The sequence below is a fragment of the Colias croceus genome, chromosome 21 (genome assembly GCF_905220415.1).
Source record: "Colias croceus chromosome 21, ilColCroc2.1".
NCBI classification, from domain to species: domain Eukaryota; kingdom Metazoa; phylum Arthropoda; class Insecta; order Lepidoptera; family Pieridae; genus Colias; species Colias croceus.
Genome location: NC_059557.1, coordinates 1,091,920 through 1,115,857, shown reverse-complemented (window position 1 = coordinate 1,115,857; position 23,938 = coordinate 1,091,920). Strand labels below are relative to the sequence as shown.

At 33.1% G+C, this 23,938-nt stretch overlaps 1 protein-coding gene and 1 long non-coding RNA gene across 2 annotated transcripts in view; both read left to right on the top strand.

Annotated features, from left to right (window-relative positions):
- Positions 1-23,584, top strand: part of LOC123701264 (venom acid phosphatase Acph-1-like) — a 28,159-nt gene extending 4,575 nt beyond the window's left edge. The window contains exons 2-8 of the mRNA XM_045648682.1: positions 10,200-10,300; positions 13,083-13,193; positions 14,817-15,074; positions 18,641-18,823; positions 19,513-19,633; positions 21,592-21,809; positions 23,011-23,584. Coding sequence (XP_045504638.1) covers positions 10,200-10,300; positions 13,083-13,193; positions 14,817-15,074; positions 18,641-18,823; positions 19,513-19,633; positions 21,592-21,809; positions 23,011-23,181 — 1,163 coding nt within the window. The 3' untranslated portion in view covers positions 23,182-23,584. The remainder of the gene's footprint in view (positions 1-10,199; positions 10,301-13,082; positions 13,194-14,816; positions 15,075-18,640; positions 18,824-19,512; positions 19,634-21,591; positions 21,810-23,010) is intronic.
- Positions 11,624-12,659, top strand: LOC123701265. Its single transcript, XR_006752709.1, has 2 exons — positions 11,624-11,822; positions 12,168-12,659. It is a non-coding gene; the product is annotated as an uncharacterized LOC123701265 (long non-coding RNA).
- Positions 23,585-23,938: the final 354 nt, after the last annotated feature.

The following is a 23,938-nucleotide window of genomic DNA, read 5'->3' as shown; positions in this document are numbered from 1 at the left end:
TAATAGAGATGCTTTGAAGGAGATTATTGATAAGTTTAAATTCATATAAAATTCCTCCCGCTGTGGAATGTATTTTTTAACTTACTAATCATGGCATACGCCTGGCATGGCATACGCTGCGTATGCAGATAGGCGGATTTGATAAGTTGGTTTAAAACTCGTCACAATCAGTTTTTACCAGTACATTCAATAACCGCTAAGATCGACTTTTTAAGTCGTTTCAAATCATTTCATCAATACAAAAGTTAGAATCAGGGGAAACACCAAAAGAATAAAAAGGGGGGGGGGAGAGATTTTCAACAAACAAAGCTCAAATTAATCTCATCACCCTCGAATACCATGTAATTCGAAAACCAGCCATAGTTTTCACTTAGAGGTAATAATATTTATTTATTCTTTAACTCGGACATCATATTTTATGTCTTTGGAGATTCAAGCCACTATTGAACATCAGGGGTTCGTCAATCGAACACCATGACTCTATTGTTAATCACCCCTTTTTATAATTAAGAAAAGCAAGTTCTGCAAATACAGAGTAATTTTCAATTTCACACCCACTGTTAACTGTGACATGACATACTCTACTTAAAATTATAATTTTTGTATTTGCGAGGCTATCGACTACCCGTACGTATCGACGCCTCCTATATCCTTGTATCACTATTGAATACCATATCGATATTATAAATACATCATAAACGAAGGTCGATTACTTAAGATAACGTATCAGCCCTTCGGGCTAGCGTCAGCTCATAGAATGTTTGCGACAGTCACAAACTGGACTGCTCAAGAACCAAGGGACTGTGGCCTTTACTTGGTGATCTACGTGGGCAATGATTTACATTCACCAGAACAGCATGTATACCACATTGAAATGAAATGAAATTATTTATTTTGCAAGAAATGTAAAAAATTTACATATTATGTTATATTGTATCATTGTTCAGCACAAATCGCCAATTGGTTGGCTTGCAGAGACTTTGGAATTGCAATTCAACTCAATTCGAAATAAAGTTCGTCTCTAACCTACTTTGGAATATCAATCCGATAGAATCTATTCTGACACCCGAGCGTTTAAGATTTTCTACGAATGGTTTGGAGCACGGAAGCAAGTTGGAAAATGGAAATGGTAAATTGAAAGTGTCAGTGCCTAAAAACAGGCTTAATAGCAGGCAGTTGGTCCCTCAAGCAGGCACACCACCTCTTAGGGTTTCTCAACTTTGCAACCTTCATCACCCTCCGGGGAAGGATGCACTGCCGCATGCTATAGCGCCAAGGGAACGCCTCTCGGGGCTTATTACCTTTGCAACCTTCATCACCCTCCGGGGAAGGATGCACTGGCGCACGCTGCAGCGCTACAGAAACGCCTCACAGGTTTAGCACTTTTGCAACCTCTATCACCTTCCGGGTAAGGATGCACTGGAGCACGCCGCAGCGCTACACGAACGCCCCACGGGCTTATTATTTTTGCAACCTCCATTACCCTCCGGGGATGGATGCAGTGGCGCACGCTGCAGCGGTACAGGACCGCCTCTCAGGTTTTTCATTTTGAAACCTTCATCACCCTCCGGGGTAGGATGCACTTACGCACGCTGTAGCGCCACAGGAACGCCTATCAAGGTTTGTCATCGTTGCAAATTTTATCATCCTCCGGGGAAGGATGTACTGACACACGCCACAGCGCTACAGGAACGCCTCTTAGGGCTAATCAACTTTGAAACCTTTGTCTCCCTCCGGGGAAGAATGAACTGCCGCACTTGTTAAAGATCTAGTTCAAAAACATCTTTTAAAAGCAAGTAAGTGTAAAAACAAGTATATCTACCAGCCGTATCCAATTCACAGGAAAGTCAAAGCATTGAATGAAAGGACCTTGGACCCAGTGTCAAAAAAGTTGGTATGGAAATTGAAATGTTTGCAGTAATAGCTTTCCTAACCTTGACAGTCGAGGTAGTAAGAAAAAATTTCATTCAAAGGCAGAACGAGATCTCTTTGACAAGAGTTATTAGTTTGAACGTTTGAACACTTCACAAGCTGTACAGCTAGGAAGCCGAATCCTCGCGCAATCGCGCCGGCTCCTAATGCAACGTGCTCGAACAGTCGACACAAACATTTCCAATCAGAGGGGAATTCTACAAATAAATTTTAATCACAGCTCAAACAGCTTACGTCATCTCAAGTAAGACAGACTTAAACCTAAACAACCGGCTCTATTGCCTCGAGTTCATTATAATACTACCCAAGTGGAAGAACCAGTCTTTGCACCCAGACCTCAAGAGCCGTGCTACTATCAGGATAAGTCTTCTCAATCGTTCACTGACAAACACGCACAGGTTCAGCACCAACTCATATACAGAACCTACAGCTGAAAGTCTGGCTCATTTTGGATAGATCAATCTGTTGTACACCTTGATGGACAGCTTAAAAAAATAGAAACATACATAGACTGCTGGTAACTACTGACCAGGCTATAAAAGGATGCTAAATGCTTAGCTAAATTATGTATAACTGACGGTTTAGTACACTATTCTTATACATAAAATCAGTCAGTTTGTATTAAAATAAAATTATATTAAAATTTCATCTGATCATTTAAGCAAACATTACCTCAGGGTATTTCCTTAGCTAGAACAAATCTTTCAAAATTACAAATCCGGAAGGCAAGGAAGATTATTCAAAAACTCTTATCGAAATAATTTTAAAATAAATCAGCATAATAATTATTTATATAAGTGATTAATAAAATAAACAAAAAATTGTTTGCATTTATTAACGCGCAGCTATGTGATTACTGTTATTATCTTTTGGACGTGTTCTCTATTTATTCCTGTTTACATTACAATTCAAAACAATGGGTCGATAGTGAAGACGCGTTTTAACCTCGCATTCCGCATTGGGCTCCAAAACATATTCTTCCACATACTAGCAATTATTATGTAAATATAAATCCAGTTTCAAGGCACATAAGAACGTTTCTTTGCATTTCCAATCCATAAGAGGTTCTCTGACTAATTTGTTTATTACTACACAGCATCCGGTGAGACCAGCTACAGCGGCTATCATAGGTGGCAGGGTAAAGCGAGCTGTTTTCGAGTCGAGGTCGAAATCTGGGTGATGTTACATAGTTGTAGTAGCATCATCAATCTATTTGGAAAAATATCTAGTTAATGACATTCTTGCAAAAGTAAACTAGAGAGATGTTTATAAACATTATTATTTAGTATTTACATACAAATTTTTTAAAGAATATAATAAATTCGATCACAAGGTGGGATTCGAACCCCCGTGTTTCCGCCACATGGTGGAATTATTATTATATTATTGTCGTAGTGTATATAATGCTAATCAAAATAGAAGTCATTAGTAATCACAATCGAGATTTTTCAGCCTACTCAGGTTGAAAGGCATATACTGATTAAAATATTGACAAGATATAGGTACTTGTAGTATATTTATGGATGTATTATGTACCATGTATAAGGTATTGAGACAAATTTTCAATAATTATCAAAGTCATGATTTTATACATTAAGTATATACTTTGTTTATAGGATATTTATAACCTTTTTGGGGCATTACTCTATCACATTGTTGCGTTTTATTTATCAAGCCACCAGGAGATAACAAACAACTCTCTCATAATGGACTACGGACGTCAAACGGAACACATAATATAGAAATTTTACCTGAAAATAAAATTTGTATTATGTTTCCTAAGACGTCCGTAGTCCAGATAAGGTCTTCCTGGTGTTATTTTTGCACCAGTGCTACCGTATCATTTATGAGACGAACAATGAGGATATTTCTGGTGGCTTGCCGGAACTGTGGTGAGTTTTGTCCCCACCACTCGCGGCGCTGGCGGCGGTACCACGTGACGGGCTTAAAACTAGCACCATCTAGCGACTTCACGGGGAAAAAGGCGATGTACTCTCTCATAATGGACTACGGACGTCTTAGGAAACATAATACAAATTTTATTTTCAGGTAAAATTTCTATATTATAAAATGAATTTTTAACGTCTATTATGTAAACGAAACGGTAAGTAAAACGAAAGTTTTCCAAAACATAAAAATACACCTTATCATTTTCTCGTAATTTTTAACCCGTTTAACACAGTGTATATTATTTTATCATGAAAATGGAATCCCCCATTTAATTTTTCTAAAAAACTTATATTATCATAGGTAAGTAAATTAACGCGAACGGTAATTATTAATTAAGTATGCTGCGAGCTTCTGTTCCATTCAATAGTGAATGAACTATAGCTTAAGCATGGAAAAAATGTGAACTCGTTTCCATTATCGAAATTTGTTTATCGATACTTTCCGCACTAGTCGATAAATGCCAACGATGTAAGTTTTGAAGGACGTAAACGTAAAGTCAGATTGATATAATTTCTCGTAAATGATAAGGATTGTTATAATTCCAACGGAATATCATTGTAATAGGATAAAGCTACGTAAAAATTAATAAATGCCATTTTTAGACGCCTCCATTAAGTTTCTAATTTAATGGTGACGCCATTACAAGTTTGTCTCTTGAGAATAACTGTCAGTGTCATAGGGATCATCTTAGGCCGCGCCGGGTATAGTTTATATTAAATTAGACTTGTTCTAGAAGCACTTTCATAACATAGTTTTAGAAATTACCAACGATAATAAACTGATATTTCAATTTATCTGTGCTATAACATCACCATTGCACCACTGTTCGAAATAGTGATGAAAAAAAAATGTTGTGTGGTTTTATGAAACCACGGTAAAAGTGAAACTTTTTTTCACACTATAGACATTTAACTAAAAATTATCGTATTTGTACGATAATTATCGTACGTATCGTGTGTAACGCGACATGCGCTACACAGACCAAAAAGTTTGAGATGCAATAAAAGTTTCACTTTAAAAACATCGCGAGGAAACCGACATGTCGAAGAATAAACTTCGACGACATGTGACATCTGCCCGCACTTGGCCAGCGTGGTGGATAATGGCCTGTACCCTCATAGGAGGTCCGTGTCCCAGCACTGGGAACAATTATGTTCCCAGTGCTGATGAAGATGAATAGTACACTATTTTTAGCCCTGTTGTAATAGAAATAGAGAAAAACAATTCGCAATGATTATTTTAAGTGCTCGGGAGTTGTTACTAAGTTATTACTAGTGTTGGATACTAAAATTTAAAGAAATTTAAACTAAAACATCTAGTTAGTGTCTCAACGGACGTAATGTTCATTAATTAAATATCCATTAGAAATAGATTAATTCATTAATTGCGTAAGTATCTAAAATATTAGGAACAAAGTTTATCTTTATTAATTGCTTCGATTATATAGTTGTTAGTACCTACACTTTAAAAATTTAGTCCGTAGTTAAATACAATCACTCGATGTAGATATTATGTTAGTTATTTTTTTTATTAATATAGCGGTTTTTTGATTAAAACTCTTGAAGAAAAAATGTCCTAGCAAACGCTGTTGATATCAAAAACGCTGATTCTTATCCTACCAATATTATAAATGCGAAAGTTTGTGAGGATGTGTTTGTTCCTCTTTCACGCAAATACTACTGAACCGATTACAACGAAATTAAGCACACATATAGAGGGTAACTTGGATTAACACATAGGATAGGTTTTATCCCCAAAATCCCACGGGAACGGGAACTATGCGGCTTTTTCTTTGAAAACACGAGCGAAGCCGCGGGCGGAAAGCTAGTATAATATAAAGACGATCTTCGAGTAGTTTTATATAATATCGTATCGCCTTTTACTAATCTATTATTGGTAAATGTCTCAAAAGAGTCTGTAAACAAGCAGTCAGGAAATAGGCGGATGTGAACCTCATTGCCTAGGAAGATAAAAATCTTTCCCGTCTGGTTTTTATATTTATCACCCTATAGGTAATTTATATTCCTTCTTTAACCGACTTGAAAAATAGGTATAAATTTGATTGTGATTCTCCAGACGATCAAAACTAAACGCAACTATGCAGAAGATATAGACAAGTATTTACCAATTCCTCTTTGTTGTTTATTTGTATATTTGTTAAGTGATTACATACCTCGTAAATCATTAATTTTAGATGTTTTATTTTCTCAAAATTTCGTATATATATACATTTTATCGAAATTCAGCCCATTGCCTTAGTCTAAAATATAATAGATTTATACAGCAATAACAAAAAAAGAATAAGTAGTCTTTCATAAATTCTTCAGTTATTTTGCTTTTAAACTAAAACATATTTGAAAGTTTGCAACTTGGTCAAAGTTCTGTCAGATTTCAGACGTCTTTATAAAAAAGATCTTGACCCATAATCCGGAGGTTTATTGAAGCGAAAACTTACTATGAAATTTTATATAGGTACATTCAGTATTTATAATACAAAACTTTGGTGTTCTAATTTCTGATACCCTTTCGCGGGATTTCGAATAAAGTATTTAGAAAAACAAGCTTTTTTCCAAAAATCAGTCTATAAGAGCTGGAAATATGGACTTAGTTTATGTCTGTGAATCCACGGAGTATTTAAAAATCATCTGGTTACTAGCAGTCCGCCCTGGCTTCTCCCGTGGTACATGTTTACGTTTTCTCTCCATAAGAATCATCCTCGTTCGTCAAGGAATATTATAAAAACAGAATTAACGAAATTAGTTCACTCGATCTCGAGTTTATGCGCTTACACTTGTAAAAACACATTTGGCGATTTATTGTTATTATAATATGTATAGATATTATGGTACTTATAACTATAACGTGTCATAAAAAAACCGAAAAAGCTTTTATTCTTTTAAAACAAGTTTTAAAATGGTTTACGGAAATGTACAAATCCTTTCACTTAGCATTGCATTATAATATTTACAACAATTGTGATTTGTGGTTTATCGACATTCACAATGTATCGATATATGAAACCGTGTAATAGTGACACCGATTCGTATTTAGATTTATTTAGACCTAGATTTAATTATGAACCTAGACTTACACTTTTTTAAAGGAAAAACGGTTATAAAGTTCTAGGGATGTTATATCTCGACGGTCCTTGTTTTAATGACACTGACAGTCCAAAAGGTAGTGATTTTCTGGATGAAGAGTAAAAAAAAGCCTTTTCCATTAGTTGCGATTTCTGCCCGACCGTGTATACCTAATAAAAGTATCAGCAATTATTTAAAAATAGTTCAATAAACAAAAGTATAACGTAAATGTAGAGCCAATTTTTTTTTTATAGGGATGCAAACAAGCGGACAGACCGCCTGGTGGTAAGCAGGTTGCGTCTCCCATAGACTATAACAGGGGTTATGGTTGTTGCCTACCAGAATAGAATAAGGGGGAAGACGGAATTAAATAGGTAAATTTATTGCCCTTGGCCTTTCAAGAAATGATACGTTTTTACCTTAAAATTTCCCAGATCGATTCAGTATTATTGTGCAAAAATAAATTATACCATTTAACTGTTCATAAAATAATATAATAATAAATATCTTGATTTCTGTAAATTTCATATTTTCGCATAGCGGAAAAACACAAACAAAAAAGATCCGAATAGCGAAAACACTACGTCAGAAAACTTTGATAATTGAATAGCTTCTGAATTTTTGTAAATAATTATTTTAATTAGGTCAAAGTGCTTTCGACTCGCTATAATAAGGAAAAAGAGTCGTTACAAAGGTTCTAGTCTAACAAACAGCTAATATTTTACTAGATGTAGGTCAAAATAAAGATACCTATTGTATAGGTTACAGTAGGTTTTTATTTTCAGTAACACAAACTATCGATAGTATGTCCTAGTCGAATTGTATAGGTTACAGTAGGTTTTATTTTCAGTAACACAAACTATCGATAGTATGTCCTATTCGAATTGTATAGGTTACAGTAGGTTTTATTTTCAGTAACACAAACTATCGATAGTATGTCCTATTCGAATTGTATAGGTTACAGTAGGTTTTATTTTCAGTAACACAAACTATCGATATGTCCTAGTCGAAAGACAAATAATATCTTATTTTAAATTATTGTGAGATACAGTTAACATAAAGTATAGAATGATAGTTTATTGTAACTTCGTTATTTATTATATTTACAAAATAATTTAAAAAATACCTTCGTTATAAATGATCCCTGATCATATTTTTTTCTTAATTAGTTCCATAATAAGGTTAATCATCAAATTATCATGAGATATGTATAAGTAGTATTAGTTCAGGATACATCGCCCATTTTTGCAAGTGACTACTATCAAGCTAATTTTCCGTTTGTAGCTTTATTTTTATGAGACGCCCAATAATTTCGTGTACGAAAGTCTCGATTGTGGTAGCTAACAGAGATAACAAGGATAAAAATTTTTGATTTGATGGTTCTCAAATATTTATTACTAACTGAATTTTTTTTTTGTTCAATCTCAAGATAATTACCTAAATTATTCGAAAAAATATTTGTCCTACAAAATCTATGGTTTGTTCAAAGAGTCCCCCATTCCAAAGTGTATCAATAACGAGGTCATCATAAATGATTACTAACAAGCTGATTTTTTTGTTTTCACTTAGTTAATGTTTATATAATTCAACAGACATATTGTCCTACAAATTGCGTAATAAATATTTGAGAACCATCAAATCAAAAAATTTTATCCTTGTTATCTCTGTTAGCTACCACAATCGAGAGTTTCGTACACGAAATTATTCGGTGTCTCATCAAAATAAAGCTACAAACGGAAAATCAGCTTGATAGTAGTCACTTGCAAAAATGGGCGATGTATCCTGAACTATATAGTATTGTATTATCTGTAGAATAAGTATATCACGTACTATGTCGTTGTCTGTTTGACTAACTCATCGCGAAAATACCTATAGAATTTTTACAAAAAATAATTGACTTCTATTTTAAGAAAGTAAGCTTCTTTGCATTGAATGCCAATTTTTATTATATTTTTTAGCAATACAAATTTTGTAAGCTTTTTCATTTCGGCCTTTTTAAAGCTTACAGCGATGAAGTTTAAACAATGTTACTTTCTTTTTTATCAATTACTAGCTGCTCCGCGCGGTTTCACCCCCGTGGCTCCACTCTTGTTGGTGGTAGCGTAATGATATATACTATATAGCCTATAACCTTCCTCAATAAATGGGCTATCTAACACCGAAATAATTTTTCAAATCGGATCAGAAGTTCCCGAGATTAGCGCGTTCAAATAAACAAACAAACAATCAAACAAACAAACAAACTCTTCAGCTTTATAATATTAGTATAGATATGGAAATTCTTAATATTTTATAACTTAGAAAAAACTTACTTGGAAAGAACTTGTTTTATTATTATAAATATCTTCTAACTTTTAACAGAGCAATATTGTTAGGTAAATATTTGAACTTGCTAATAATTATTTTACTTATTTGTTTTACGATATTAGAGGTATAGGATGCATGGATAATGATAATTCATGAATAATCCTACCTACTTTACCACGAAATAAAAATTATCTTTTTTTACCGATTACCAAAAATAAGATTTTGTATGTTTATATTGTATGTTTGTATGCACTAATGTAACTTAGACTCGATTTTGACCCAATTCACTTCACATTACGCTTTTTTGTATTTTTTAAATAAATTTATTATTATTTTCACAAAGTATTACAGTCATATAGACCTTTATAACCAGGATTAAAGACAAGGCGAGCAAGACTTTCCCTCGTGACGTAAATAAATAAAACAACAACAACAAATCCGTTCCAATAATCGTGTTTTATTTAACAAAACAGATAGTAAAGTTCAAACGGCCACAGATTAGTATAGCGGTCAACACATGTTCAATCTCAGTCTGATAGATTAGGAATAGACTATACTTTCTATTTTATATTATTTTTTATAACTAGCTTCCGCCTACGATTTTGCCCGCGTATTTTTGTTATTTGGTAGTATGTATTCTTTTTTTTATTTCAAATGGGTCCAATTTAAAAAAAGGTTTATGCTAAAAATTCATCTCAATTTTTAAACCTCTTAAACTACAATATCGAATTTATTAATTTAACTCTTCAATATAATTATTGTTCACTGAAGAAAACTTAGAAGTTATTTGGATTAAAAAAAACACAATGTATAAATTAATGGACGACCTTATCATTTCGAAGTGATCTCGTGCAGGCAACCAGGGCAAAATATTGTAATAAAATTGCAGGCGTTAATTTATTTTACCTAATGTTTTTTTTTTTATTTCAGATATGTTTCGCTACATCCTTCTATCCGTATTTCTACTGTCTGCCTCACAAAGCCACATCATAGATATAGGAGAAGACAATGAATTATTATTGACTTTTCTGGTAAGTTTCTTTAAATACTATCTATTGGTATTAATTATTATAAGTACTGTTTTCATGGACAATATTTAAAGTAAGCTACAAACACCAATACTAGTTTTAAGTATTATTAATAAATAACTGAGAGTCTAATATCATAAAATGCAGTTCCATCATGTAAGAATACAAAATATAACTGAAAAGAAGCTATATTCGCACCTTAAACTGATTACTTCTATAGCTTATATGTTAAACTGGTACATGAGCTACAAAACAACCAAGTTTCATCAAAATACGTTCAGTAGTTATGGTGTGATTGAGTAACAAAAATCCAAACATCCGAACTCTTGCATTTAATACAAGTATAGACAATAAAGAGATTCAAACCCACGATCTTTATTCGAGTACGTTTAAGGTCAATCGATACAAAAGGGTAATGTTTTAATCTTTGACATTTCCAACTTGTTTTGTAATAAAGCTTTTTGTTTCTCAAATGTCAAAAAATTTAAATCGAAAATTATAATTTTTAACGATAGTTTATTCACTCATTTAAATTTATAATAGTTTTTGACATTTTCCGTTCACTTAAGTTTTACATTTATAAACAAAAATCCAGTAAAAAATGTCTTCCTCAAGCCATTTTCCTTGGTCACGGCATCAAGCGTGAACGGGTAGACCGATTTCGATAATTCTTTTTTTATTATATTCCTTGAAGTAAGAAAACATAAACATGTATAGCACGGGCGAAGCCGGGGCGGACCGCTATTATTTGATACAATTGTATTGTATAAGTAGCCTAAAAGTTCATAAAAATTTCATTAGCTTTAATACTAGATATCACTAAAAGAATATAGAACATATTGAAGACAATAATACTCAATTATACTAAAAGTAACTTTAACCCGTGACTTCACACAGAAAAACCAAAAAAGTATTATATAAGGTAATCCAAATTTATTATTGTGCCAAATTTTACTCAGATCCGGTCAGAATTTTTTTCGTGAAAGATTGAAACTTTCATCAATTCAATAAAACTTCCGTTTTTACAATATTAGCATGTAACATATGTTTTTATAAAATAAAACCTTAAAAAATACACTAATCTAACAATGTTTTAAATTGTTTTTTATGAAAATACTCCTCTTTTGCTAAATACATTGATTATTGGTATTCTCTGATTTAATGTATTTTTTATCTACTATTGTTATTTGATTGTCGCAAAATAAAGTATACATTATTGTTATAATTAAAATATTGTATTATTATTGCTGCTAAATAAACTATCTATACTATTAACATTATAATTTTGCCAAAAACCTAAAACGTAAATTAATCGATAGGGTCGAGTGGTCAACAATGAACCAGCAGTACAGAGTGAACCATGTAAATAATTCAGAAATGTGACGTTGCCATTTGGTGCAAACTGCATTAGGTAAGCGCCTTTGAGGCCCCTCCCGCCTTCCCCAGTCGACAGTGAGCTAGCGGCGCGGGAGGCCGTGCGAGCCCATGTTTGGTGTTTTCGTGCCGAAAATTGTATAAAAATAACGTAAGTAAAATTTCGTCTCATTTTATTTGTTAATACAGTAGCTAAATATCAATGGTATTGATGATTTCGTTGCTTTTTTGCGGTTTATATAAGATAGTTTCGTTAAACACCTCGTGTTTATGCATGTAGCTATATAATCTTAAAGTTTGTAAGCATAGGGTGGTACAAAATGAACCACCTTGAGAGAGTACACAATGAACCAGTGATTCATTGAGTACCATCCCTGGTTCAATGAGTACTACCTACCCTTGTTTCATTGCGTACCACCTTTAGAGTCCAGAAAATTTCCTTTTTTGTAAGTACCTACTTGGTTATTACAAGCACTCAAAAAAATAAAAATTTCAGATGGGCCGAACAAAATAAGATAGATCTGCTAGGAAAAAAGGATCCCACGTACCTGAAGCAATGAAGGCTGCTGTCGATTTACATCTCAACGGTATGAGCTTAAGAAAGGCTGCAAGAGATAGCAACATACCATATCCAACACTGAGAAGATATGTGATAAAATTCAAGACAGACAAGTCTGCTTCGATGGAACCAAATTATAGCGTAAATAAATATTCACGGAGGAACAAGAAACAAGTCTAAAGTCTTAAAAAGCATAGTAAAGCAAAGTATAGCATAGTATTGCACGAGCCATATCATCCAATCCAACGAATTTCAAATCATTTTTTGACAATCTTTAAGAAGTTTATGGAAGATTTCCTCAATTTGGTGACGGCACAAGGCACGAGGGTTCATAATCTTGATGAAACTATGTTTATGATTTTTCCGGAAACTCTTTTAGAAAAGAAGCTATTTGATTGTTACTACAAATAAATAGGTACTTTAAATATATTTGAGAGTTTTATTTAACATTTTTTTATAATTATATCAATATAATGTTTTAATTATTGACATGGTTCATTGTTTGCACACACGATTCACTGTGTACCAACCCCCGGTTCATTGAGTACCATTGAGTGTACACAGTGAATCATTTCTCAAAAAATAAAAAAAAAATAAAAACATCAGTGGCTATTGTACTGTAACAAAAATAAAGTACTACATAATGTAACCAGATATATTATCTACAAATATAACTAAAAAGTATGTGGTTAGGGCCTCGAGGAGTACATTTACAGCTCTTGAAAATTTAGGTGGTTCATTGTCGACCATCTCACCCTAACTACATTCAACTTCATTCAGATGCAGTAATTTTTATCACCTAAAAGATATCACCAAAGTGACCTCCAGAACTAAATATATCTCTTATCAAAGGTTAACCGACACGGAGAGAGGACACCGGATTCCGATGAGCTTGCGTTATCAGATCAAAGGGAGAAGATTCTTAACCTGACCTATATAGAGGGGAGTGAAGGATTGACCAATGTAAGTACTAAATAATTAAATAAAAAAATAGTTAAAGAGAAAACTTGTGTGGATCCGCATATCTTAAACTTAAAGTAGTTTATCTATAAATATTATGTCCTGTTATATATCATACTTTAAGCTCATTGTTCTTAATCACTATAATAATTATTAATTAAGATCTACCTAATATCACACAGATGCAATAAATTCATCAATCAAGCAATTTTGTGTGAAACGTATCATTACAATCTTCGCGTTTCATATATTAGTAATATTAAGGGCATTCTCAACCAACAGGACTGTCGATAATGTAACTACATGTAAAAAATATCAAAAAATTTTAAATGTAGGACTGGAGATTCGCGGAAGAGGATGTTTATTTTTCAGGCCTTCAGAAATTAAACTATCACGTGGTCTTCAAAATTGTAAATTTTAAAGACCTTTTATTTTTTAAGGATGATACGTTTCTTTGTTAGAGACATCGTTTTCGCCATTTTATATTTTTGAAATTATTCGTTTATTTCCAGGCATAAACAATCTTTACACACTTTACTACCAAACATAAACCATACTTTGTATCTATAAAGTAATTTACAAATTGTCACAAAGATAAAAAACAATTGAACTAGCATTGAATTAACGAGTCAACAATATTAATTATAAAAAGCAATTTCTTATCAAAGGTTTTGACGACTATTTCCTTAATCTATACTAATATTATAAAGCTAAAGATTTTATTTGTTTGTTTGAACGCGCTAATCTTAGGAATTACTGGTCCTATATTAAAAATTATTTATTTGTTAGATGGCCCATTTATCGAGGAAGGCTATATGCTATATATCATCACTCTAAGATCAACAGGAGAGGAGCAATGCGGGTAAAACCGCGGAGCTCAGCTAGTCATTAATACTTGTGTTAATAGCATAAAGATATCTTATAGTCCTGTTTTGACCTCCAAATGTTTTACAAGGTTAGATCATTCAGTTCATTGATCTCGATAACCTGTATTATGGTTATTTATTAAGTATATAAAAAGTATGAACAAACATGTTGTTCCTAAAGTTTTTTATCGTGAAAGTATAGAAGTGTAAATAAACTTATCAATATGATACCTACTAGTTTAAAGATTTTTTATATACGTTGTTCAATAATATATTTTTTTTCGTGGCTCTAATAAAAAAATTTGTAATCAATGTAAAAAAAGAATGAAGGGTTTGTTGAAAAAGTAAAATCACTTCTTTTCTAAAATAATTTGGTTGTGATTGACTGATTTTGTTATATCTTCTGGAACAACTCATGCCTGCAACGTACCATTTAGATTGTTTTCTTTATTAAATGTTTGAACAAAATTTTGAATACCTTTGTTCTAAATTCAATTTAAAACAAAGCACCTGACATAATATGTAATTTGAATAATAGCCTCTTTAATGTTAAGTACAAAGCCTATTATTGGTGAAGGTACATAACGATTCGTTAAAAAGTAGTATAACGAACCATTTCTAATCCTACGATTAATCTTAACTATGAAACAATCTTAAAGAATTCAGGCATGCAATGAACTTCTTAAAATAATATTATTTCCGGAGTAATCCTAAATTACAGAAGAATGCCTAAAAATTAATGAATACCATAAATTTTCAGACAGGAAAGCGGCGCGCGTTCCAAATAGGCAAGTTCATTCGCCAACGCTACGGATCCCAGGGTTACCATCTCCTCTCTGACATCTACCTCCAGGACGAGATAGCATTACGAAGTACAGACAAGGAGAGGACCAAGATGACAGCTCAGATGGCCATGGCGGCGTTATACCCGCCTGTGGCGGAACAGCAGTGGGATGACGGTCTGGGAAAGGTGTGGCAGCCCGTGCCGTACACTGCAGTACCGCTGAAGGAAGATTACGTATGTATAACATAACATAGTATGAAACAAAGTCGCTTTCTCTGTCCCTGTATCCCTATGTATGTTTAAAACTATGCAACGGATTTTGATGCGACTTTTTAATAGATGGAGTGGTTTTCGGTTTTAGTAATTTATTGGTTTTTAGACAAAACAGGCGAAGCCGTGAGCGGAAAGCTAGTAGTATAATAAACTACGCTCATAGTAGGCTCCCTTATAGGAGGTTCGTGTCCCAGCAGTAGGAACGTAGGTATATAGGATGATGATGATGATGATGATGATGACGATGAATATAATAGCAATAGTAGTAATATATAGTAACTCAGAGTCAAATTTTAACGTGAATTTGTTTATATAAAGCTCTCTTGCGTAATTACGTAATTAGAAGCCAAACTCCAAGCCAAGTATGTATTTGTTCATGTAGAGGCTAAGTAGAGCTATTTCATATGCGCTTATAAGCGTAATAACCAATAAGATTTAGGTATTGTAGTTCGAAAAGCAATGTCTATAGAACAGAGTAGTATCTTTATGACTTTGCTTTTCTAAAACTAAAGCTATGCGAAAAGGAATTTGGAATTTTTTAAGAATTTAGAAGTAATAAACTAAATATTGTTATAATAGCTGCGCCCCGCATTGGTCTTAGCGTGATGATAGAATATAACCTATAGCCTTTCTGGATAAATGGGCTATCTAACACTGTAATAATTTTTCAAATCGGACCAGTAGTTCCCGAGATTAGTCGTTCAAACAAACAAACAAACATATTCTTCAACTTTGTATGTATAGACTAAATAAATTCCTAAGAAAGATCGTTTAAAGTGTATTCGCTATTTCATTGATTAAGTATCTCTCACAATTATAAGTCGGTCATAAATTTGATAAGTTCTCTTTATTATTTGAACATTTTTCGGCGGAAAAGGTAAAGTTGGATTAGTTCATGAAGAACTGTAGATATTACTGCCAATAGAAGAAAATCAAATAAAATTTTATTACGTATTTAGACTATAATTTTAGAAAAATTAGTTTTGTATAATGACCCAACATTTCAGGAAGTAAAAAATAAATTTTTATCTTCATTTAAATAGTCCAAATTCCAATTTTATGTAACATAATATAATCGGTTATGTCATGGCATACATGAACTTTACAATCTTTATGATAATAAATATATATCACAATAATTATAAATACAGGCCTTATCATTATACTGTTAAATAAAACTATATATTTGTATTCACGTGATGCGACATGTGTTGGTAAAAGAAATAAACTTTATTTAATATATTTTAATTTATAATGTCCCTTTAATATGATCAACAACAAGTCTATAAAATATAATAATCTATAATATTATAAAGTTGAAGAGTTTGTTTGTTTGAACGCGCTAATCTCAGGAACTACTGGTCCGTTTTGAAAAATTATTTCGGTGTTTGATAGCCCATTTATCGAGGAAGACTATAGGATATGTATCATCACGCTAAGACCTACAAGAGTCGATCACTGCGGGTAAAACCGCATGGCACAGCTAGTCTCTTATAAAATCTTTCTGCAACCAATTTTATAATGCGACTTACTTTAATAAATAATCCTTGCGACCTCTTAATGTCATTGTTATAGAACAAAGATTAGGCCTTTGTAAAATAATTTCGTATATTGTTCATATTCTAAAAGATTACGACCCCCGTTAATACCTGTAGAACAATCACAAAGTTAAACTTTACTTAGGGCTTAGACTTAGCTTTGGCTGAATTATTATCAAATCTTATTTCTGTTTAAGCGATTCTTATTTACGCGTACCTATTTCGTTAACAAACCGTCATTTATTTACTGTGTTCACAACTTCATAGCCTTATGTATCAACGAAGACTGTGTGCTTATTCTAGTAATAAATATTCTTTACTTTATTTATTAATAACGTGGATAACGTTTGTCAATTAATCAATAACCTACACTAGACTAATACACTTTTTTATGGTAAAGCAAGATAAGCAGCAGGCAATCTGGTATTAAATTTACCTAATGGTCATCTCCAAGCAACACTGTTAGAGTTGCAAGTTGCAACCATAGCACCTTTTTTTTTAAGTGGGGAAATCTTCCAAAGATATCCACGGCTCCCGGGGAAGGAGCCGTGGGTTATGTCGGATTCTTACCGACTAAAACCCTACTGGGTTACGTCGAGCCGCTTTAATGATGAGGCCGCGGGTATTGATTAGAATTCTTCCGCGGCACCTGCCTTTTAACTTAATATTGTTCCGCTTTTTTCACGTTTCAAAGTTGCAATTCTTCGAAAACACTGCGTAAACTATCCGACTAAACTTTTTACAAATTAATAACAATAACCTCTTAAGACCATAGGTACACATACGTGCACCTGCATTTGTTGGGGAAAAAAGATGTAATAACGACATCTATTGACATTTTTTAAACTAAAAGGTCTTTCTTTAAGCAAGGAGGTTCAAATAAAAGTCACAGATGGCGTATACGGAATCAATAAACTTAAAAATTATTCGTTTGAATTTGACAGATAGATTTTTTTTTCAACCGTTCCTGCTTTTTTTATTGTAAAATCGTTTTAAAATAAAATTACGTAGATTTTAACGAAATAGTGGTGTCTTTCTATTGTCAAATATCTGGAGCAAAGTGTGTAAAAGTAAGTACCAGTTTTTTTGTTTTCTTGTACTAATATTGCCTCGATGTTGTTTTGTTACACATATGTGTACCTCAGTATCTAATATATATATTTTTTTACTGTAGGAGATTTCAGCATGGCGATGAATGACGAAGAAATAGAAAATTATTGAATTATTGAATTATTGAATTATTGAATTATTGAATGATAGCGATTTTGATTTTTCTGATGATGATGACGACGATGAGTATTTGCCTCCAGAAGACCTTCGAGATCTTCAGCGGCCGGAGGAATCTAACGAAGTCGAAGACGAGGGCCATCTGAAGAACATACGGAAGAGGTGATTCAGAGTACACCGATGTACAGATGTACCCGGTCCCAGTCCTACTGAGAGAGGAGAAGTCTGCATTGGACCTCCAGCAAAGAAACACCGGTTGGTTGTATCACAACCGATACCAGAAGTTAGGCTAGACAATGTGGGGCACCTGCCTCGTTATGTGGAATCTAAGTTCGCATCTAAATGCAGACATCCCATAAGTTCTTCACGGTGCCGCACCATGTGCGTAAAGTGTCAAATGTTTTTATGCATATTGAAAAATAACTGCTTTGAAAGTTATCATACTACCAAAAACTGTGGTCCTTAAATCCCGAAGTGCACATATGTGTACCCAAGTTTTTTTTATTTTCTAATAATAATAATATTAAAAAAACAAATCCTGAGTTTTATTTTAACCTAAAAGGACTCGAAATTAGCATGAAATACTTTCTTACTCATTTCTTTTAGGTCTAGGTTTTAAGAGGATAACTGTGCAACATAAATCTGACCATTTATTACCACAATTGTAACAATCATTTAATTTGGTTTTTTATGTAGGTATTTGCTGTTGAGCTAGCTAGCCTGAGGAGAGCTAATAAATAAATTTCATAAATTATCTTCCAGCTGCGCTACTACTCCAATTGCAACCGATTCAAGGACCTCATGGCGATCGCGAAAGCCGAGTCCCTGTACCAAGAGTTCAAGCCATATGAGCAGCTGATTGCTTTGGTCAAGATGACCACGGGGAAGGACTTCTCAGAGGACCCGCTGCAGTTCGAAACACTGTTTGATTTGTTTAAGAGTCAGGTAAGTTTTTTATAGTAAATTTCAAGTAATATATGTATGTATATATGCATGGCCCAAGAGATTTTACATGGATACAAAGGATTATTATAAATTGTGTGTCTAACTATGTATGTGTGTAATATGTAAATAAATGGTCGTCCCCAGTGCACTAAAGAAAACAAAATACATTTATGATTAACATGTTACAAAATTCAAATTCCTTTTGAAGTAGCATACCTAATACATATTATAAAGTAATACCACGTAATACTGTGGTTATACATAATACTTTGGTAATAACAGGTGCCCTTGATATAATTCAAGGCTACACGTGTTTTCTTTTGTATTATAAAAATGTATGATACTGTATCAAACCACATTCTGTTCCTATATTGCCATGATATTTTTTAATTATTTTAATACACTAACAGCTTGCAGTGTTTTGGCCCATGGTTTTACTCGGATTGCTCCGGTCCTATTAATTTTAGCAAGATGATATATAGCTTATAGCCTTCCTCGATAAATGGGTGAAAATTTTCAAATCAGCTTTTTCAACAGTAGCTTATAGCAGCTCCGTGTGGTTCCTATGATTAGCGCGTTCAAGCAAACCAACAAACTGTTTAGCTTCTTAATATTAGTATATAATATTATGATACTGTTCATCATATTATTATTTTATATATGTCCAATTACATATTTTATATTTACAGGTCAGTCTAGGTTTAGACATACCAGACTGGGCAAAACCCGTCCTGGCTAAGCTGGGTGAAACTGCAAGATTAGCATACAGACTCTACTTCAGAACCGATGAAATGAAACGCATCGGTGGTGGTAAGTTAACATACGTTATTTTTATTACAAAAAATATATATTTTACAGCTTTTTGACAAGGTTCTACAACTAAAACTTTAAATATTAAAATAAAATGTTATTCACCACGCGAACGAAGCCGTGGATGTAAATATAGTATAATAAAAGTATCCAGTAAATTATACCTAGAATATAATAATATATAGATATACAAAACATATAAATGTACATCTTTTTATAATTTATTCACATAAATAAAACTTAAATAACACAACAAAAGTGCAATTTAAAAATGACATTTTATGAATTAACTCATTTGAATAAGAGACCTTGAACAGTGAACTAGAAATAAAGATGAATACAATTTATATTTTCATTCAAACCATTTTATTCTAAAGAGCTTGTAATTATAAAAAAAATATGAGATACTTTTCACTCAATCTTTACCTGGTTTATTAAAATAATTTGTTTTATAAAAAATGTCGAGGGTCAAATATAATATCTATTGTGTTGATTCCTCCTTAAGCCGGTTTTCAGGTGGATTATAAATCCATTAGTAATATTCTAACGGGCCCTCTTCACTATGTGTAGCGTTGGGCGAGTAGAGGCAATCACGATAGTGGGCCTAAATGTGTAGTGTAGACTAGCTGTTGCCCGCAGCTTCGCCTGCGTGGAAAAGATAAATAAACATGATAAAAAAATTTCATCCCCTATTTTATCCCCTTGGGGGTAGAATTGATCAAAATCCTTTCTTATGGGACGCCTACGTCCTAACATCTACCTGCATGCCAAATTTCAGCCCGATCCGTCGAGTGGTTTGGGCTGTGCGTTGATAGATCACTATATCAGTCACCTTTGAGTTTTGTATACATATATAGATGTTTATTCATAACTAGCTGCGCCCTGCGGTTTCACCCGCGTGGCTACACTCCTGTTGATCGTAGCGTGCTGATATATATAGCCTTCCTCGATAAATGGACTATCTAACACTGAGACTTTTTCAAATCGGACCCGTAGTTCCTGAGATTAACGCGTTCAAACAAACAAACTCTTCAGCTTTATATTATTAGTATAGTTTTATAGCCGAAATGGCGGCAAACATCGACGATCATTTGTTGGGCCAACGCTGCTCATTGTGAAGAGGGCCCATTACATTTTAGGATGCCTAGAGTATCTTGAATTATGACTATCATCTGTATAAAAAGATATTTTGTTAAAGATCATACTAAAAGATATTATGAAGAAATACCCTCTAATCGCTTATTTTCATAGCAGTATAATAGAATTACTCCCACGCACGGGTGGGTGAATGAAATATCTATTATTATTATTATGACAGAAGGGTCTTTTACAAAGTTTCAAAACATTTGCAAAGTATAATAATATGTAATTTGAATGTGGAGTTCTTAAAAACGTCGCTCAGGAATGGAGACATCTAGAAACATAAATTGTAAAAATAATGATTTATTCGCACCGATAGCTCAAAAAGTTGTACCTAGTGATCTTCTTGTTCATAAATAAAAAATATATTTTAAACAGATATCGAAAGCATATATCAAAAGTGGACAAACATTATCCACTGGTTAACTATTCATCTATACTAATATTATAAAGCTGAAGAGTTTGTTTATTTGAACGCACTAATCTCGGGAACTACTGGTCCGATTTGAAAAATTCTTTCAGTGTTAGATAGCCGACCGCGTTCAAACAAACAAACTCTTCATCACTACCTACATAGTAGAAAACAAAGTCGCTTTCTCTGTCCCTATGTCCCTTTGTATGCTTAAATCTTTAAAACTACGCAACGGATTTTGATGCGGTTTTTTTTAATAGATAGAGTGATTCAAGAGGAAGGTTTTAGTATAAAATTTATTTGATTTTAGACAAAGCGGGCGAAGCCGCGGGCGGTAAGCTAGTTAGCTTTATAATATTATAGATTCATTATTTTAAGTTTAATTTTTACTTTTTATTATTTACAGGTGTAATGTTAAACGACTTCATCCAAGCCGCATCAGCGATCGCCTCAGGACGTCCAGTCACCAAACGCTTCCGCATGTACTCCGCACATGACTTCAACATTGGAGCCCTCATGGAGGTGACTGGTATCTCCCGGCACGAGCAGGCGGTGCCGGAGTATGGAGCTATATTCGCGTTGGAGTTATATCGGTCTAAGAGTTCTGGAGAATATACTGTGCTGGTAAGTACCATTTATAATGTTTATAACCTTATACCATATATTTTATACCCATACAATTTATACCAAGACCAAAGGCCGTCACTGAAAACCAGAAACTTTCTCTGTAACTTTTGCTTATTTTGCTTAAGCATCATAATAATTTTAAATTTGTATTTAATCTGTTTATTTTTTTTTTCTCATAATATTATCATATTATTGTATATCTATAGCTCATGTGTAATTATGATGACCTAAAGGTCGTAAAGTAATAAATTACTGTAAAGCTTCATCCAAATCCGTCCAGTAGTTTTCATGAAAGAGTAACAAACATACCTGTACTAAACGTTATGCGTGACTTTAATATTCATTTCCTCTCTATACAATAAAAACATGTTATTTTATACAAACCAATAAAAAGCGCTAAATGTTGCATGTCTATCACCCATAACCTAAGAAATCGTGTGTATTTGTTTTGCATTCAGAAGTAGGGCAATAGAATATACTTTTTACTAAACGCTCAAACTATAATAGTAAGAGAAACACCATAAGTTTCTACTTTCTTTACACACAATAAGACATCGAGATATATATCTTTATTTTTTTTAACTGTTCATATTTATTGGCTCTCGCGTGATTAGGAGACGAAGTCCAGTTCATCCGAAGATTTAGACAAATACTAAATAGAACAAAACAACGCCTGAGTAGAAATTAAAGCTAATCCGTTATTTTCACAAAAGCAATACTTCCAAACAAATAGTGATCAAAGACGTTATTTGCTAATTTAGCGGACAGCGGTCAATGTTCTAGAACTTCTATACTATTCCAAGACTTCCTTTTAATTTATTATTTACTAGCTGCTCCGCGCGGTTTCACCCCCGTGGCTCCACTCCTGTTAGTCGTAGCGTGATATATAGCCTATAACCTTCCTCGATAAATGAACTACCTAACACCGAAAGAATTTTTCAAATCGGACCAGTACCTAGTTCCCGAGATTAGCGCGTTCAAACAAACAAACTCTTCAGCTTTATAATATTAGTATAGATTTACCCCTTATAATGATTTCGTATTAATACAAAAAAAATAGCAAGAAACAGTATGTTTATTAATTGTTTTGTGTATTTCGCGGCCTTATCGCTTACTAGTGTAATTTAATGCTTCTAGAATCTTCCTAATGATCTACGGATTTCTTCACAATTCCACTAATATGAACCTATTTTTTCAGCCAATCTACGTAGCAAGGGCTGGTGAATCTCCCGTACAAAAACTGCACTTTGCCAGATGTGACACGAGTTCAAGTCATTGCAACTTCGATAAGTTTACAAATATGACGCGAGATTATGTGTTGCCAGAGAGAGAATTTTACTCAATCTGTGATATTAAAACTGAGCTGTGATATTAGATTAAGGCGTAAATAATTTCGTTTTGTTAAAATGAAGAAAAGTTGCATGTTAGTCTCAGTCAGCTTTGTGTGTGGCCGCATTTTTGTTATTATATCTTAATATTTACTTACTTACGTTGCCATAAATAAAAATAAAATGTAATTATATAAATTTTTGAGTTGTAGATGTTTGTTATTGTTCTCAAACAGAAACGCAAGAGTTTGTTTTTATTGTTAGTAACCATTGCCATTATTATTGAAATGCTCGTGAAATCTTTTTAAATAACTGTGATAATAAATGAATAAAAGATAATTAAGAGCAATTTAATGTAGTTTAATAAAAAATAGGACTCTATATTTTGACATGCAAAACTATTGATTATTTTTATTTTTATTATGTAACGTCGAAAACGAAATTATTATACAAATTTTTAAAGTACTTAAATAAACATGTTAATTATATTGTGTTTTTTATTTCCCTTCTTAAGAACCACTTGAATTTTCCCGTAAAGTTATAACTTATGTGACCCAAGGCGTTAAGCACGTGTTCGGATAAGAACACTTAAGTTCATGTAAGCGTAAAAGTAACAAAACATTTGTTACAGCTTTTTATGTGTTTTCATTTGTTACAGCTTATTCTAGGTCATCTGAGACTTAAATGGAAGACACAACCAGCATTTTGCTATTATTAATGAATTCTTGTCCACTTGACACTCGTTTTATGAAGATAAATTGTTGCATATATCGTTTTTAATCAATTTATATCAATGTA